Source organism: Anguilla anguilla, chromosome 16, assembly GCF_013347855.1.
Source record: "Anguilla anguilla isolate fAngAng1 chromosome 16, fAngAng1.pri, whole genome shotgun sequence".
NCBI lineage: Eukaryota > Metazoa > Chordata > Actinopteri > Anguilliformes > Anguillidae > Anguilla > Anguilla anguilla.
This window is the reverse complement of record NC_049216.1, coordinates 6,320,148-6,338,878: the sequence shown is the minus strand read 5'-3', so window position 1 is coordinate 6,338,878 and position 18,731 is coordinate 6,320,148. Positions and strand designations below refer to the sequence as shown.

Here is an 18,731-nt window from a genome sequence, read left to right as displayed (position 1 = left end):
CATTAAATCCATTTCACACAGTAAGCATAGGCTAGGTCAGAGAGTAATGTTATGTCAGCTCCCAAATATAAGTCAGATGGTGGTACACGTGTAACCTGAAAGTGCTATAGGAACAGGTGGAAGTGATAAGAGTGATCCTAGATTGGGAGTGCCCTGCAGAGTGGTGATAGTCCAGGTACATTTTGAGGAGATGTGTCTTCAGACCACAGTGGGTTAGACAGGTCCTGTTAGACAGGTTAGTCCTCTCCAAAGGCAAAAATTATACCAGCAAATAGAACAATTTCAAAACCTAGCATTTGAAAGACAGAGGAAAAAAATTCAAATAGGCAACCTAATAGGCAAGCAAACAAACATTCCCTGTACCAATATTGCTGAATAATGCAATGCTATGATTACAACAGTTAGTAATTACAAAATTACATGGCATTTCAAAATTTTATATAATAACCCCAAATCAGTTGCATTGCCATCGAAGCTTATTTTGGCAAAGACCACCTTCAGGTACCTTACAGACATCAGCAAATTAAACATTGAGCTCCCCGTTGAATGGCCCTGAACTGATGCATTTTGCTCGCCACAAAAGACCAGCATGATCTGCACAAAGTCGCCTACCCACGTGGGCTGCTGCACCATTGTGTGATGAGTATCGGTTAATTATCTTTTATTTAGTCTTTTCAGTTATATCATCTGGGGCATTATGGTAGTTAAAAATAATGGGCAAATGCAGTCAGGTCCAGAATTATTAACACCCTTTACAAAAATGAGGGGAATACAACTGTAGAACAGAAATGAGACTGAAAATGAACTGTATTTTATGCTAGTAATATTATTATTAGTAATACAATTTTTTCACTAAATGTAAGTTTTAAAATGCACCCCTGGAGATTATTTTGAATAAAATCAGACAAAGATTAATCTGCGATAAAATTCAATTTAAGCTCTTATGAGTCTTATGGAACTGTATTGTGGCCGTCCTACTTCCTTTTTCACTAGGGCACAAAAAATGAGGTGACAGCCTTGCCCGGAAGAGATCTGACCTCCCCAAAAGACCTGAGCCCACCCCCCACCACCCCGAAAGGCAGTGTAGTTCTACTTCCACTTCCTCTCCAGGTCCCCCCTGGATGATGGTGTGGGAGGCCAAGAAGAACCCAGTTCAAGAACTATGAAGCTCAGTTGCATCTTGGGGTCACCATGCCTCAAAATCTACCATAAAAATGATAATTCAACACTAACAGGCTGTTTGAAAAGGTTACACAAAGAAAACCTTCACTGACATCAACCAACAAATTCAAGCATATGGACTTCGAATCCTTTTGGCCATGTACACCATCTGGCACATTTGGCATCAATAGGGAAAACAAGGAAAAGCTCCTTGTACCTGCCATCAAATACGGAGCACTGATGCATTTGGGGCTGTCTTGTCCAGGGGGCTCTTGTTAAGATCAATGGCGTGAAACAAACCAAAGGATATCGAGGCTCTTGTAAGGTTTTCCATGGAGGACGAGTTCGAATGTACTCCAGCCTTTTCAAACATTATAGCAAAAGGCTATAGGATGATACATCACCTGCAGTAACTAGTCTGGCCCTAGTGGCTGGACCCAGTATGATTTCTACACAGTTTGTCTCCTATTGGGATTCCGTGGCAATATTTGATGGAAAATATTTTTTTATTTCATATTTTCTGTCTGAATATGAATCTGAAATCATGTTTTGGAAACTGAATTTGCTTTTTTGAGGGGGGATTTTTTTCATTGCCCAGAATGGAAAAAAACCCCATTGTTAAGTCCTATCTCATTTTTGAAAAATGTTGTTGTGCTCAGCCAAATAAATAAATAAATAAATTCAAAATAAACTGCACGGAGCCGTAAATTAGTTTTTTAAAACGTGTGCTGAGCTGAGCACCGTTCTGTCCAGGACTCCCCTCCCGTGGGGATGTGGGGGTGTGCGTGCTCAGTGAAGTGTGGGCTCGTGGGAGGCAATTAGGACACCCAAGCTCCCTGTATCAGGAAAACACACAAGAGCCACACAATGGCTTTGATGGAGACTCTTGACTAATATTTTGATTGCTAGTTCAGCAATGAAATTTCCCGCTGACGTAAGAGTGGGCCTGTATTCACAAATGTTTTACGTGCCTTCCGGCAATATAAGATAAATGTTAAATGATCCATATATAAGACAGCTGATGTTGGTGATGGCAATTATTGAGCATCAAAGTCACCTATTGTTGCTGATTTCGTTCTTGTTAATGCTATAAATGAATGAAGTATTGGAGCATTTTATGTGGCTGATTAATGGGTAGTTTGTTTTCACTCTAGTCTAGGCAATATAAGTGCAGTTTCTAAATTGGCAGAAGCCTAGCATTGACTTTGCTTGTCGTAAGGTTTAGTATTACTCGTATCCATTTTGCTCAATGATGACAATTGATTATAAATGCCGTTTTGATATTTAATGCAATAATTCCGTTCAAAAACATAAATTAATTGTTGAAATTTAAAATTTGCAGACGATTATAAGGAGAGTATGTATTTCCTGTAATCTGCTGCCCACAGTCTGTGATAGACTGGCGGCCTGTCCAGGGTGTATTTCTGCCTCTCGCCCAGTGCATGCTGGGATAGGCTCCAGCACCGTCCACGACCCTGCCCAGGATAAGCAGGTATAGATAATCGAGGGATGGATGGATGCTGCCCAATGTGACTATAACACAAAATGTACATAGGTCTATGCATACATGCTTGAAGTTAGCACAACTGCATGACGGAAAACTTACTGTCATGCAATTGCGCTAACTATAAGCATGTATGCATACTCAGTTTTTAATAAGTAAAAGATAATGTAGTATATAATAAGATGTCGAAATAATATCAAATATAATATGGCTTCATTGTAAACACATTACACCCTAGTGAAATTTATATTATTTAATATTTAAGTACTTAACTTCGTCAATGGCATTCAAAAGGATGTTAAGTCACCTGTGATTCCTGAACCAAACTGTGGACAGGGTTGGGGGTATTTAACAAGTAACATGTAGTTGTAATGTTACCTTGTTAGTGTATTTCCTTTAGCAGAAAAAGTGAGCATTAAAAACAACGAAAGATGAATTTATCCCACCATTCAACAATTCTTCTTGCTGGAATCACAAAGTTTTTCTAATCTCAATGTGCAGAATGAATATCAAAAAGTGATCTCTGTCAGAAGTTGGCCAGTTCATGATCAAACTCAATGGAAGAAAAACTGAGTAAAGCTGTACTGTGTCCAGCCACTAGAGGGACTAGAGAGCAGGAGAACCGTTAAATAGTATTTGAGCCTATTTTTTAGTCTCTGTAAAAAAGTCTGCCTCGTATACATTTCTATTGCCAGTTCAAGTGATAAGCTTACATTAAACAGATCTGTAAACAGCGGTAGTGTATAAGAACTTTTCCCCTCTGTTTAATATACTCACTATAAGCACTTCAATTTGGCATCATTGCTTCGGAGGTGACAGGAACTCAGGCGATTAAAAAACGTTTTTATGCGGCAATTTGAGTGTGTTTGTCGCAGACAGTAATTAGATGTGACAGAAAAATGGCATCTCGTTCAGTTTATACATGCGCTAATCACTACTTGTGATATTTTTCCGGCAATCTTGCCATCAGCTTATAACGAGTGAGCTTCCTTAATTAAAATGTCAATTACAGTCTCAGTTGCTAGATGGGACATCGACGGGGCGTGTTTTTAATGCCCTGTATTTCTCTACACTTGGCATTGACGTCTTCTTAAATAATATCCACCTTGTATTGCCTGGATAATGAGAGTGTCCAGCTATGCATAATACTACGATGTCATCACAGAAATAACATAAGTAAACGTTTTCATAGCCAACATTTGTACATTGGTCTGTTAATACCTAAATGATGCAGCATTTCACAACTTGTTTCTATTATTTATTCTTTCAAATTGTAGTTATTGTGAGTCTACAAGGCCTACATAGACAATGATGTATTCAGCTCTGGTTTCCCACAGTCCGTAGACAGGCAGGTAGGCTAATTGGACAGTCTGAAGTGCCCACAAGTATGAGAGTGTGTGTGAGTGAATGGTGTGTGGGTCCTGTGATGGCGACCTGTCCCGGGTGTATTCCTGTCTCTCGCCCACTCCATGCTGGGACAGGCTCCAACAAACCCCCCCCCCCCCCCCCCCCCCCCCCCACATCCCCCGTGACCCTGAACAGGAATAAACGGGTTAGATGATGGAAGGTTGTATATTTTGACATCAGTAAACTGACATTGCTGCTCCGACTTTCAAAAGGAAGAACTGCACAGTTTTTTTTCCCGTTCCGTCTTACGTAACAGGATCGGCTATTAATAAAACGACCTTTTAGCGGTTTCTCTCAGTCTCTGTCTCTCGCCTGGCCTGCGGATTCTCAGACCCGTACTGTGAAGAGGAGCGCACTTTTAAACCATCGGGCTGGTTAACACGGCCCTGGCACGTGCGTCCCTTTAACCCAGATTGCACCGATTTCCTGTCCTAGACCGAGCCCTGCCACGGCATTAAAGAATGAGAGTGATATCATTATAAAATTATGTATTTTTATTTATAAAGCATAGACAATGGTTTGATAAACAAGTATGGAATTTTATGTAGCATTTTTTTTTGTTATTCATATTAATTGAGGGTTGCACCTCACATTTGATACCAAAAACAATAAAATAAAATTATATTTCACGTTCTCAGTAGCCAGTGAGGTAGACAAGACAGGTGGTAGGGCGAGCTTGGTGCTCGGTACTTCTTCTGACAGTCTCTTCTTCAGGAAAGCAACTGAAGCTTAAACATGGCTGCTTCTGTTTATCGTTCATACGCAGAGGTACTCGACAGCCCTCCTTACTCCTGATTTGCGCCACTGCAAACACCTAGGGCCTGATTTACCAAGACCTTTAGCTCGTACAAAAACAATAACATAACTGATGATTGGTCATGCTATTGGTTTTGCACCAATCATTGGCTGTGTTACTTGTTTTGCGTGTGCTAAAAGGTTTTGCACGTGCTATAGGTCTTAGTACATTACATTACAGGCATTTAGCAGACACTCTTATCCAGAGTGACTTACATTGTATCCAATTATACAGCTGGATATACAGTATACTGGAGCAATGCAATGCAGCAATGCTTGCTCAAGGGTACAACGGCAGTGTCCTACCGGGGAATCGAACCTGCAACCTTTAGGTTCTAAGACCAACTCCTTAGCCATTATACTACACTGCCGCCCACAGTGTGCGAACCAAAAACAAACGGTGTATATTGCAATTTCTCGAGTTTTCCGGTTTTGTTAGGACCAAGTGTTTCTTTTCCTGGAGTCAGGACAATGCAGGAAACTCGCCACTTAACACTTTGCGAAAGAAGGGAAAGTTTATTGTGACCACGCCGGGCCAGCGGTAGGATTTCTGAAACGCAACAGAACTTCACGCTGCAGTGGCCCTCAGTGCACTGCTCTTCTGTTCCTGGTTTAAATACTGTACCCTCAGAGCCCCTGATATGATACACACACGTCCCACCTTCTCTGGGCCGAGACGTGACTGCCTGTCTCTGTGGTTAGGAACAGCGTGTGCTTTGTTCAGGTAAAAGTAGCTTTAAAAAAAAACCCAGTATGATAAGGACATCTGTTCATTGAATAATAGAACTAGTTTTGTAGGGCAATAATGCAGCACCTCCAAATACACACGGTTGCATAAAATGCAGATATCTATATAAAAAAAAAACTTTTTAAAATTTAAGGATGCAAGGTGCCTAAAAAGGTACAGGTGCTCGTCACTGCAGTGGTACCCTATAGGTACATAAAATTGTACCCTTTGTCAGCAATACCTAATTAATTACTACCTGTTTTGGCTTGTAAAAGGTACTTATTTGTACCCAGATGGAACATGATGTTCAATTTTGGTTTTGGTGTACAAGTTATTTTCTTTTCTTTTTTTTCTGGGTCCGAATGCTGTCCATTGTCCTCTTAGTGTGGAATATGCATCATAAATGTCAAGACATCACATATCCAGCAAGTACTGGGTATTACCATCTTTGGCAACAAAGCTATTGTCCTGTTTCACAAAATGATCTGTTTAACAGCTGATTCTAATTAACAATATTAATTTCTTTTTAACGTCTTTCGCTCTCACCCACAGAAGAATATTTCACACAACAGTCGATTTCATCACATTTAATGAGGAGCGAAAAAAAGAGAAAAAGATTCTTAGCGCCAGGAAAAACATTTCGGGAGGACTTGTGCCAAAACCGCACTTATTTCATGAACAATACGAATGCGGAGAAAACAAAGATGCAGGTGCCGCCAAATAAAATGGCAACCAATTAATTTCATCTACAGAGACTGTTACGGAGCAGGAGTTTAGTGCTTGCTTATGCTTGTTTCCAAAAAGCCAATTGTGCCTGTGTGATCCAAACAGGTGCTCTCTCTGGCTCGGTCTGACCATTGTCCGTGTCTTCCACCAGAGGGCACTGTTGATACACCAGAGGACCCAGAGCTATTTCCAAGATGCAATCAGTTCGTGAAAGAACCCCTCGTGCCTTTAACTTGTAACATCGCGTAGTAAAAACAATTACTAAGTAGCCTACACCACACGTATATGTGAAAAATAGCTTATATCGATTTTGGGGTGAAACGTGAACAAAAAGACCTGATTTGGGTCTTCCGAAAACTACAGCGCGTGATTCATTAATAAATAAAATATAGAAAGCAGAATAAAAACCTGTTATTCTCCACCCAAGACTGTCTGATTTAATATATTGTTCCATTTGATATATAGGCTAACTTAATTATAGTCAAAATGTAACTATCTTTGTAGTTCTAAAATAGTAACGGTGTAATGATATTGTGAAGAGTAAAGCGAAATAGCATTGATTAAATAACATGTTAAGAGAGCGCGGGTCTGGCTGCGACACTGAGGTTCTGTTCTAACCCCACACCGCTGCGTCCTCTCTCCTCGTAGGGACACCATCATAGTGACGTGTACGAACAGTGCCACCAGCGTCTTCGCCGGCTTTGTCATCTTCTCCGTGATCGGCTTCATGGCTCACGAGCTGAAGGTGCCCATCGAGAAGGTGGCCGACGAAGGTAAAGCGATCGGCGGGTCCAGCGGGAAGGTTGCGCTGACCGAATCCCTCACCCGCTAACGTTCATGCTAACGACGTGGAAATCCCACGCCTTCAGACGTTGTTTAACCCTCACGTTGTCTTTTTTTTTTTTAAGTATCACTCTTACTGTGTCCACAGGGTAGGAATTGACCCACCCCCAAACCCTAAATCAATATTTTTCATGAACTCTATAGGCTACATAACATGACGCTAAATAAACTGTTTAACAACTGTTTCTTACTTCACAGTCCGGAGAGAAATACAGCCTTAGCCTACACCACTCGTTTTTACAACAAAACGCACATCATCATAACATTTCCCCTTGTAATAGATGTGTGGTCCTTAACTTTGAATATGACTTCTGATTTCATAACGACAATGTTAAAATATAGCCTACTCCTGAGACTAGCTATGTAGCCTACACTGACATTGTAGCCTACCGCTTTTATAAAAACATAAAAAGGGCCACATTTAACTGTTTCTTATGGTAGGGTCACTCCAGGAAAACCCCAACAAATTTCATTCTGAAAAAAATTTCAATTTAGGAGGTTTTCACAGCTGTTAAGACTCAGAAAAGGGTCCGTTTTTACCCTGAGGACAAATTTGAAGGTTATTATCAATATATTTTCCTTGTATCTATGTGGGGAAAAAAGTGACTCGCTGGTTAGACGTAGCTGGTGTGTAGGCTAACACACCGGAACTCGGCCACGAAACCCGCTTTTCACGGCGCATCGAATGAACTGTGATATCGGCCATAATTCATTGAACGTTTGTCCTTACCACTTTCTCACAATTATAAGTGCTAGTTTTTGTCTTTACCTACAAAGCAAGCTATTCAGCATGTTCAGCAATCGAAGAATGTGAAAAAAGAATGAATAGGCTACTTGGATTTACATTTAAATGAACAATAATTCAGGACTAATTTATGGGATCTAGGCAACAGTGTTCAGTTAGTCATGTGCCTTGCTGAAGGTACTGTGATGTCACTGCATTACTGTTACAGTGAGTCATGTGACCTGTTTCCCCCTGTTCCTCTGTCCAACCTGCAGGCCCAGGCATTGCCTTTGTGGTGTACCCCGAGGCCCTGACCAGACTTCCCCTCTCCCCCTTCTGGGCCATCATCTTCTTCCTCATGCTACTGACACTGGGGCTGGATACCATGGTAACCGTCACAGGTGGCACGGGAGCTCATAATTATGGGATGCGTGGCCCTGGGTGCTGCACTTAACGTCAGTGCTTAAAGTGAAGCCTTGCCATAGATGGCAGTATTGTTAAGAAGATTAATTATGACATAGCCTAAATTAAATACTTTTGGGGGAAATGTTCTGCAGATTGAAGAAAACATGCGCAGAAAACGCTGAAATTATTAAATTGATGAAATTGAGTGACTGAAAACCCCTCGGTAATGTTTGAAACACTATATACGACTCACTTTTTAAAAAAGTGAATTTGGCATTCCCCAGGTAGGATTCTACACTTTCAAAACAGATGCGTTAAAACATCACATTTTGTGTTACTTCTCGTGAAATACCTTTTCTTACTTTCAACACAGTATGTGTTAAAAAGTCACCCTTTGTGACACATAAATTGTATATTTGTAACACAATAGTAGGGTGATTTTCACACAAAGTAGCCTATTAGAAAAGTAGTGACTCGAGAAGTGTGTTGAATACTAACACATCCTTTTTCAGACTGTATTAGGTAACTAACGGTCAATAATATATTTCTAATAAATATTTAGTGGAAATATAATAAGGAATATAACAAAACCATGATTTTTGAAATGGCTACATATACACGACTGCTGCTGAGAGGTGAGGATTAATAACGGTTAATAAATTAAAGATGAGGATGCTGTGTGTGGAGAGGGGGTGAGCCGTTGATCCTCCACAGCTGCAGCTCTCCGGGTGTGAAAGCAGTAATTAGCGGGATTCGCGGCTCGCGCGGTTGGCCTTTCTCAAATGTTATGAAATGAAACGCATTTTAAGTGCTGTGCCGTGGCAGCACTGAAGTGTTCCTCCCGGGTTTTTCCACACAAGAGGCCCCTCAATCCCTCCCATTTCTCTGCTGAGGTGACGGGGCGGGAAGCTGTCTTTATATAGCCTAACCTACCGCGCTTACCAAGAAACAACCGCAATCAGGCATATTATAATTACAGATGGTATTTTAATTACAGACCTGCTTAATTGGCTGCCGTACATTGGCATCGCACTCTGCAGAACGTTCATTAAGTCGAGATATTGTTTTGATTGTAATTTTGCTCAGTCACGCAAATAAATTAGTCAATTAGCATACGGCGGGGTTAAAGCTGCAGTTCGAGGTTTTAAAGCAAAACGAACGCCACTTTCTCTCAAACCCGAATGACTCAGCTTCTGTGCACAACGGCAAATATTACTTTTTCCACGGATCGCTTCTCCGAGCACAGGTGATGTGTGACGCGCTTTTTCTGTCTTTTCCCAGTTCGCCACCATCGAAACCATCGTGACTTCCGTGTCTGATGAGTTCCCCAAGTACCTGCGCAAACACAAGCCCATATTCACGCTCGTATGCTGCCTCTGCTTCTTCATCCTCGGATTCCCCATGATCACAGAGGTGAGAAGCTCGTTCTGACATCCTGAAAGGAGGGAGGCAGGGAGGGGGCTCAAAAGGCATGGACTAAAAAGTTTGCTTTGGTCTACAATTTTAAGGGGCCCCACAGAGACTGCATAGGAACAGAGCGCATCATTTTTGTGCTACACCCCTGGCAACAGGGTCAGTTGCAGCGTTCTTAGCCGGAGTTTAAACCTCCCAGACCACTGAACTGCCTTGCCACTGAAACAGCTAATCCGTGTTTCACAGATTCGGATAGCGCTTCCAGCTGCAGTGTAGTTCTCTGGTCTAGAGATTTAAACCTGAGGTTTACACTCTGCAATTGATAGTGTCTACTGGTTCTGTGGTGCATTTCAGTGTCATTGATTCAGGTAATTTGTCCACGCGCATTTTCTAAAACCTTTACTCAGCCTGAGAAAGTCTGTGGACGCAACGCGCCAGCACAGTTCTCTTTGTGGCTTGTAATTCACACCCCAGAACTCTATAGCAGTTTCTACACCCTCGTTTAGAAACTGTTTTGTTTACATAAAACGTTTGCTCTCTTTTTAATTTTTTAAGATTCTCTTGCTATTTGGAGCACCTTTTTTTTTTTTTTTTACCACTCCTTGTGATTTAGATTTTAGAATACAGGGCCATGTTATCTAAGGTAAAAAGAAAATGAATCCGTCATATTACTAAGTGTTTCACGTTCCCTTTAAAGGAATACCGCGAATACCTGCACGCCGCGTCCCTCCACGACTTGAATTAGACACCCATGCTCCGGACTTTCCCCATCTATCATTGATGCCCATTAATTTTTATTTACTCTGTTCCTCTCTCTCTGTCTTTGGGGAAAATTTGAAATTCCGCACATCTGTCAGCCTCGGCAGACTCGCGATCTCGTTTTAGCGCCCCCCTCGCTCTCCTGCTAAGGCGTGGCTGGGAGCACAGCCGCTGGAGTGCGCGCGATCTGTTCCGGTGTTAATTGGACGCGTTCGTTTTCGCGATTCCCCCGAGCGGTCCTGGTTCCGCTGGGAGTCGTACGCAGGCTTGCGTTAATGAAGAGCTATCCAAATGCAGAGGGCAACCCTTTCGGTCGCGCTTTCTGTTAACGGTTAAAATAATTAGCGCAACACAGCATCCTGTACACTGGGGGTACTGAGCTAAGTCACCCGGATGTTTGAATTCTTCCCTGGCCTAGATTTTCAAATCTCTCCCTTGAGGCCAGTAGTGCTGCTGGTTTCCATTCTTCCCGTCTAAGCAGGAACTAAATTAAACCTGGGACACCACTTGAGCAGGACCCCCCGGCCAATCAGTGACACACTTCAATCAATTAATTACCAGGTAGCAAAGAAAGCCAGCAGTACCACTGGCCTCTCGGGAGAGATTTTAAAATCTAGGCCATGGAAGAACTCAAACATCCGGGTAACTTACAGTATATGACCAAAAGTATCTGGACGGCCCTTGGTCTGGTGCTGTTTTTCATGGTTTGGGCTAGGCCCCTCTGTTCCAGTGAAGGCAAATCTTCATGCAATGCCATTCTGCATGATTCTGTGCTTTCACCTTTGTGGCAACAGTTTGAGGAAGGCTCTTTCCTGTTTCTGCATGACAGTGCCCCCTTGGGCACACAGTGAGGTCCAGGATGACAGATGTCGCAATATTATTAACAAAAATATTTAAATGACTTTGTGACGTTAACTATGTGGTCCCAAACTTTTTCTTCCCACTTGGGTTGTGAAGCATTTTGTAATGTGACTCTGGTTCATTGGCTTTTACCTTAGATATGGCCCAGTGTTCAAATCTGACACTGACCCGCATCTGCAAGAAAAATAAACTAACATTAGCTTTTTGTTGTTGTTGCTGCAACTAGCATTAGGGTGCAGCCAGCTTGGAACAATACAGGTTATGATGTCACAAGGCCGGTTCATCTCAACTCCTTAATGCGTTCCTATTATTAGACTGCTGACTTTCAATGAGCTCAATGATGAATCATGATGAAAAAAAACAAAACCGAGAACCCAAAGGAGGGTCCTTTTGTATTGCCGCAGGATGCTGAAATGACTATTACCAAACAAAATCTTGCCTGCCCCACGAGTACCCCACCTAGCATAGCTGTGTAGCTTGCAGGATACCTTCCTATAGGTAAAAATCCTGCACAGTACCCTGTGCCTTTAAGTCAAGTGATGAATTGCTGAGGTAAAGAAATAATGCTGCAGGAGCTGGGTTGCTTGCTCTGTTTGTGTAACAGTCTGTATTATTTCCTGGTGTAACAGAGTGGGATGTACATGCTACAGCTGGTGGACACCTTCGCAGCCTCATACTCCCTCGTCATCATAGCCATTTTTGAACTGGTGGGAGTCTCGTATATATACGGTAAGCGAATCGCCTTTGAAAATCACGCTATCAACATAATCATTTTTTAATAAGTTTTTTGCACTGTAACATAAGCGGCTTCCGAATCGGCGCAATTGCCCGCACTTGAATCTGCAGGTACACGGCCCGACTGTTGACCAGAGCCCGTGCGAAAATAAGAACATTACCCCTCTTGACCACAAGATGTCTCTAACACCCCGTCAATCGAGCTTGAGGTCCGCTGTGTGAGATTTCGTCTTCGTATCAGTTTGGTAAACCTCAGAATGCTTTCCTCAATCCCTCGTGAAGCACATTCCTCGTATGAAATAACCGTTTTTTCTCCACAGGAATGTCGCAGCGGATAGGCTAGGTTTTTAAACTTAAACGTGAGCCGCGCTAACCGTTTTCCCGCTAACGCCGTCGCTCCCCCGGGAAACGTTCACCATTTCGCAGCCCTGTTTACCTCTCCCCGACTTCAGCCGAAGTGAAACTAGGTCACTTGTTGTCTCGCGTCGCCGTGTCTATAAATGGAGCCAAGATGGTGTCCCGTTGGTTGTTGCAAAGTGACATTGCGGCTCTCATTCCGTGACCTTTTATATTTCTCAGGCTTGCAGAGGTTCTGCGAAGACATCGAAATGATGATCGGGTTCCAGCCGAACAGGTTCTGGCGGATCTGCTGGGCCTTCGTGACGCCGACGATTCTCACGGTACGTCCGACGCATTCTCACCTGGCCCGCGCGCGGGAATGACATTCGAACCGCAGAGCGCACGTTGGAGGTGGAGAGGGTAGGAGGGGCCAGGCGGTGAAGCCTGGGAAGTAATAACGCCTCTGGGCATGTTGAGGGCAAAATAGCCCGCTGTCTAGTGAATCCAATGCACAAAACCAAGGCCATTTTGAACTCCAAATATATTTAGTTATGTGCCACAGTTTGTGAAACAATGGTTCTTTTGGCCCTGAAGGGGAAAAATATTTAATAGAATGTACATATCGTGTAGTATATTTTTACAATCTGCTCATCATATGAAATGTGACGGTCGTCAATCGAGCCCAAGAATACCATCGGGGAGGTTTCATTTTGCTTTCGAAAGTTTGATATTCCCCATTAATTTTCACGTGAGCTCCAGTGTTTTTCCCTCAACACGCGCAGTACAGGCTTCGGCCTACTTCCGGGGGGCTTCGCAAAGCTTGGGTTAGACGAAGGCGCGCTCGCCTGTCTAGATAAATACGCACGTTTAAGCGTCTGAAGCGTCACAGATATCTTGAACGACGCCGCGTTGGGAAATTATCCCAGAGACGGGCCTGATTAGGTCCACTGCTCTACGGCTCCGCTTGGTCTGAGCTCGCGCTCGCTCGATGCTAGCCGCGGCGGCGCAGGGGCGCTTGGTCTGAGCTCGCGTTCGCTCGATGCTAGCCGCGGCGGCGCAGGGGCGCTTGGTCTGAGCTCGCGCTCGCTCGATGCTAGCCGCGGCGGCGGCGCAGGGGCGCTTGGTCTGAGCTCGCGCTCGCTCGATGCTAGCCGCGGCGGCGGCGCAGGGGCGCTTGGTCTGAGCTCGCGCTCGCTCGATGCTAGCCGCGGCGGCGCAGGGGCGCTTGGTCTGAGCTCGCGTTCGCTCGATGCTAGCCGCGGCGGCGCAGGGGCGCTTGGTCTGAGGTCGCGCTCGCTCGATGCTAGCCGCGGCGGCGGCGGCGGCGGCGGCGGCGCTTACGACACCGCCTGCTTCACGGAAAGGTTCCGGAGCGCATTTTATCCCGCCAGGGGGCCGCCGCGTTCGTTATTTACGGGGAAACAGGCCGTCGATGTCGCGGTTAACCGCGGGTGACTTCATTACGTTATTTAAACGCTTTGCGCATGCCACGTCCCGCGTCTGAGTCCGTTCGGAAGGCTTGCAGTTTTTACGCGCTGCGCGGTCATACCGCTGGATATTTACTGAAGCGCTTCAGGGGGAGGAACCTTGCTGAAGGGTACGTTGGCAGGGGGCTCACCTCGAAACCGACCTTGCAGTCAACAGATTAGGTAAATTAGGCAAAGTTCTGCAGTGCTACTCCACAGGCCTTTTTTTTTCAGCCTTGGGAAATAACATAACATGACACAATGAGGAGAACAGGCCATTCAGCCCAACAATGCTGGCCATTTTCCTGACAAAATTGCACCTAGTGCTCTGATTACCTACAGAACTCGATAGTATCTAACACCGTATCAAGCCTGGTCTTGAAAACCCCCAGAGTTTCTGCCTCTACTACGTGACCTGGCAGGCTATTCCACACACTGGCCGTGAAAAAATTCTTCCTAACGTCTGTACGGAACTGACCTTTTTCGAGTTTCCATTTATGTCCCCTCGTTCTACTGACACAACTCAACCTGAGGAGTCTTTTGTAGCATTTCACTCTGTTGATTTCCTTTATGAATTTAAAGGCCTTGATCAAATCACCCCTAAGTCTCCTTATGCTGAGGAATGTGTGTGAAAGACCTATTGGTAGATACAGTGCCGATCAGTCCTATTAAAAGCTATGCATCCGGTGGTCTCAGTGGCAAACCATATCATCGATCAGGTTAACCCTGTTTGACCCTGTGTTGTTCATTCAATACTGAAAACAGTATTGAGGGAATGTGCACTGGAAAAAAAAAAACATGCATTCTGCAATGCACTATGGGATTGTTGGCCTCTGACTCCATATTAAAAAGCCCCTTTTGGGCAATAGACTGTTTTGAGCATCCAGGGGTGTGGTTTCAGTTGCCACTGATTTGAGTGGTAGAGTGGTTGAGTGCCACTGATTTGAGTGGTAGACTGTTTCAGTGCCACTGATTTGAGTGGTAGAGTGGTTTAGTGCCACTGATTTGAGTGGTAGAGTGGTTCAGTGCCACTGATTTGAGTGGTAGAGTGGTTCAGTGCCACTGATTTTGCCAGCGGAAGTTCCCTTTCAGATCCTTTGGCAGCGGCTGGATGTTTGGCATCCAAGAATGCTGTCCATCTCGATGGCTTTTTATTAGCTTTTTATTGTCTATTGTTTTGTTCGTGAGGGACTAACTACACAGTCGAGGGGGGGGGGGGGGTGTCTTGGCCTGTCTCAGACTGCAGACCTCGGGACTATCAACAGCGGGGGTGCACAAGGAGGGCTGTTCCCTTTCCTGGATTTCAGGCCAACTTCTGCTCTTAATTATTAATTAGCCCGATCATTTTACTACTTGATATTTTATTGCTGCTTTTCTTGATAACTTCACAAAATGGCAGCCGAAGGCTGTTCCAGTGTGCCAACGTGAAACGTCTTATCCCCGGTTAACCTGCGGTTAAACCGGCACAAGCGTATCCAGCTAATCAGCCAGTTCAGCCGGAGTAATCGGTGGCAATGAAAACCCGCAGACGCACCGGCCCTGCAGGAATGGAGCTGCCCACCCACTGATGAACCACGTATTACTGGGGTGCACAAGTCCGGTCCTGGAGGGCCTGGTCTGCATGCTGGTTTTAGTTCCAACCGATTAACTAAATAACCTGTGTTAGTTTTCTGACAGCTCACTCTGTAAACTGCCCTGGTTCGCTCCTGTACTTGAGCACAGTAAAATCTTCAGGATATACTTGCAGTTTGCAGCTATAGCTGTTACTCGTACACATGTAGGATCAATATATGATCGAGCTAATTAAGGTGCAAGATCAAAAATATGCACTGCTGATGTAACAATCATTACTGATAATTTAAAGCAGTGGAGTTCCAGAACACTAACTAAGAATTTTGAAAAAACATTCCAAAAAACCTACTGTTAAATAACTGAGTGCAGAAGTTGACTCAAAATCTCGAAACGGATCGGCCCCCCCTTCCGCACCCCCGGTGTATTAACTCTCCATCTCTCCCCACTAACCCCCCCCCCCCCCCACCCATAATGCAGTTCATCCTGGGCTTGAGTCTGTACCAGTGGAAGGTGATGACCTACGAGGACTACACCTATCCCACCTGGTCCATGGTCATGGGCTGGCTGATGGTCATCTGCTCGGTCATCTGGATCCCCATCATGTTCGTCATCAAGATGTACCTGGCCCCCGGTTCCTTCGTCGAGGTAAAGGGAGGGGGGGAATGAAATGAGCGAGTGGCCCCCGGTGCCTCTTATGAAATCACAGACCGGGGCCAGCGGGGCCCGGGGGCGGTACGATCTTTCGGCAAGCGCGACCGTCCCGTCCTCCCCAGACCCCGCTGAAAAAAAGCTCAAGCCTTTCAATTTTTCGACATGAGTGTCTGGTGTCTGGGGTGACAAATACACGTTGCAGCAAAAACATTTTCAAGAATATAAACATATATATTTTTGTTAAACATCGTTTGGTGTGTCAGTTTCAGCACAGTGGGATATATGGTTGAGATTGAAGGCAGAGACCTGTACCCCCTACAGGGGACAAAAATGTATTGGCGGGGTCTTATGAGGATATGCGTTGGTTTTAAGTGTTGAGCTTCTCCTTCTCGTCTGAAAGGAGGAGGGCGGGGCGTGTTCAGTTCTTTCTGCACGTGCTCAGTGTTGAGTTTGCCTGCTCAGAACGTGCCTGCGACTCCACCGTAAGGAACAGGGGTCTGCTCGTTTGCATGGGTCTAGGGCTGATGAATCAGGCCATTAGAGACATTACGTACAAGAACCACGCGCTCCAGTAACCTGGGATTGCGAAGTGGCGGTCGTCCTATCGCGTTACTCGTGGAGAAAACGGGGGAGGGGCTCCACCAATCACAGAGCGCATCGGTAATGACCAGCACTGCGAGGGAAATTGGGGATTCGTTCTGGTTGCTCCTACTTGTTGTGGACGTACAGCTAGAAAATATCCACCAATCACCTTTTGAAATGTTGTACGTTTAAGACGTGTTAGAAGAGAACGGTATGGAATTCCGCCTTCCCCTTAGGTATGTTTTTTACCGTACAGAAAAAACAACTGTGACAAACACAGTGACTTCAGTGTTACACACTGAACACACCTTTGGCAATACAGTATTATCCTGGTGTGATTAAGTTTGAGATTGACAGGTGTGGAATTACAAAATGAGCGGCGCTAATTATCCTAGTACGATGTGTACTCTCCCTAAAATGAATACCAGTCCAAATCAATGGGGAAAAATGGGTTTATCCTTTAGACAGTCTGCGTACCTGTTAAATCCATGCTGTTACAAAAATGTATTTATAAGCCCCGTTATTTTTAATATCACAGAATTTTCAAAAATTTGTAACTCTGCTAAATTTCAAGCTGCCCCTGTGGAATTGAAAAAATTTCAAACCCACTGCATGCAGAACCACCCACTCTGCATGTTCTTATTTTGTGTTTGAACAGTAGTGCATTGTGGGTAACAGATACTGGCAAAATGTGTAAACAGCAGTGCACTGTGGGTAAGAAATGCTATTAAAAGTGTGGAAACAGCAGTGCACTGTGGGTAGGAGATGCTCTTTGGAAATGTAGAAACAGCAATGCATTTTGGGTAAGGAATGCTGTTTGGAAATGCGGAAACAGCTGTGCATTGTGGGTAAGAGATGCTGTTTGGATATGTGGAAGCAGCAGTGCACCGTGGGTAAGAGATGCTGTTTGGAAATGTGGGAGCAGCAGTGCATTGTGTGTAAGAGATGCTGTTTAGATATGTGGAAGCAGCAGTGCATTGTGTGTAAGAGACGCTGTTTGGATATGTGTAAGCAGCAGTGCATTGTGGGTAAGAGGTCCTGTTTCTCCACAGCGGCTGAAGCTGGTGTGCTCCCCCCAGCCCGACTGGGGCCCCTTCCTGATGAAGCACCGCGGTGAACGCTACCGGAACATGATCGACCCCCTGGGGACAAACTCGCTGGGGCTCAAGCTCCCGCCCAAGGACTTCGAGCTGGGATCCCATTACCAGTAGTTGCGGTCCCTCCCCCTCCTCCTCCCCCTCCCCCTCCCCCTCCCCCTCCCGCTTCCCTGGCCCCGCCCCCTCCCCTTCCCCCCCGACCCCACGGCAACCGGCTCACGGGTGGAAACCCCGCCCCTTTCCCTTTTCCTCCCTCTCCTTCCCGTCTCGAGTCTTCTTCGCGGAGCCAGGGCGTGGCTTCCCGTCCGGCGCCGTCCCCCCGCGGCTCGGCCGTCGTTGTTCTTCACGGTGAGCGGCGGCTGCTTGGTTGGCACGGCGATCCGCGTAGAACCCCTTTGACGGGGAGGTTTGTCGGAGCGATTCGTGTTTCCCATTGGTCAGCCCTCTCCAGCCAGGCCCCGGACTCCACAGGGCCTCTGTCTCTCTCTCTCCAGATGTGGTTTTCATGTTTTTCATTTTTCTGTGCCTTTGTGGTAAAAGGTCAGACGTCCCCAGAAGCACAGAATGCATGCCCAAAACCGCCATAACTCTCCACAGCGGTGAAATGGAGAACACAACAGAATATTCGGTGATTCTGTGCCAGGATTTGGACTTTGCACACACACACACACAAACACGCACACGTTCACCTTCTTTCTCGCTCACTTTCTCACACACTCAACATATCTGCTTACTGGTACTGTACACGTACACGCACACGCACACGCACACATGCACGCACACACACACACGCACACGCAATATCTGTTCACTGGCAACAGAATAGCCAGAAATACATTTTAGATGTTCAAATGCTGAGAAAACAATCTTTCATCTATGCCTGCTTTTTACTGTTTTGTTTCCTTTTGGTGTGTTTTCAATGGGAAACCACTGCATTGGGTCTGTGTGAATCCTCACTTTTGAC

At 45.1% G+C, this 18,731-nt stretch overlaps 1 protein-coding gene across 4 annotated transcripts in view; it reads left to right on the top strand.

Annotated features, from left to right (window-relative positions):
* The window catches only part of LOC118215265 (sodium- and chloride-dependent glycine transporter 2-like), a 32,897-nt gene extending 15,000 nt beyond the window's left edge, over positions 1-17,897 (top strand). For all 4 annotated transcript variants that reach the window (XM_035395872.1, XM_035395871.1, XM_035395873.1 and 1 more), the window contains 7 exons: positions 6,969-7,093; positions 8,163-8,275; positions 9,574-9,705; positions 11,955-12,054; positions 12,640-12,740; positions 15,915-16,082; positions 17,723-17,897. In XM_035395872.1, the coding sequence (XP_035251763.1) occupies positions 6,969-7,093; positions 8,163-8,275; positions 9,574-9,705; positions 11,955-12,054; positions 12,640-12,740; positions 15,915-16,082; positions 17,723-17,881 (898 nt within the window). In that variant the 3' untranslated portion in view covers positions 17,882-17,897. The remainder of the gene's footprint in view (positions 1-6,968; positions 7,094-8,162; positions 8,276-9,573; positions 9,706-11,954; positions 12,055-12,639; positions 12,741-15,914; positions 16,083-17,722) is intronic.
* Positions 17,898-18,731: the final 834 nt, after the last annotated feature.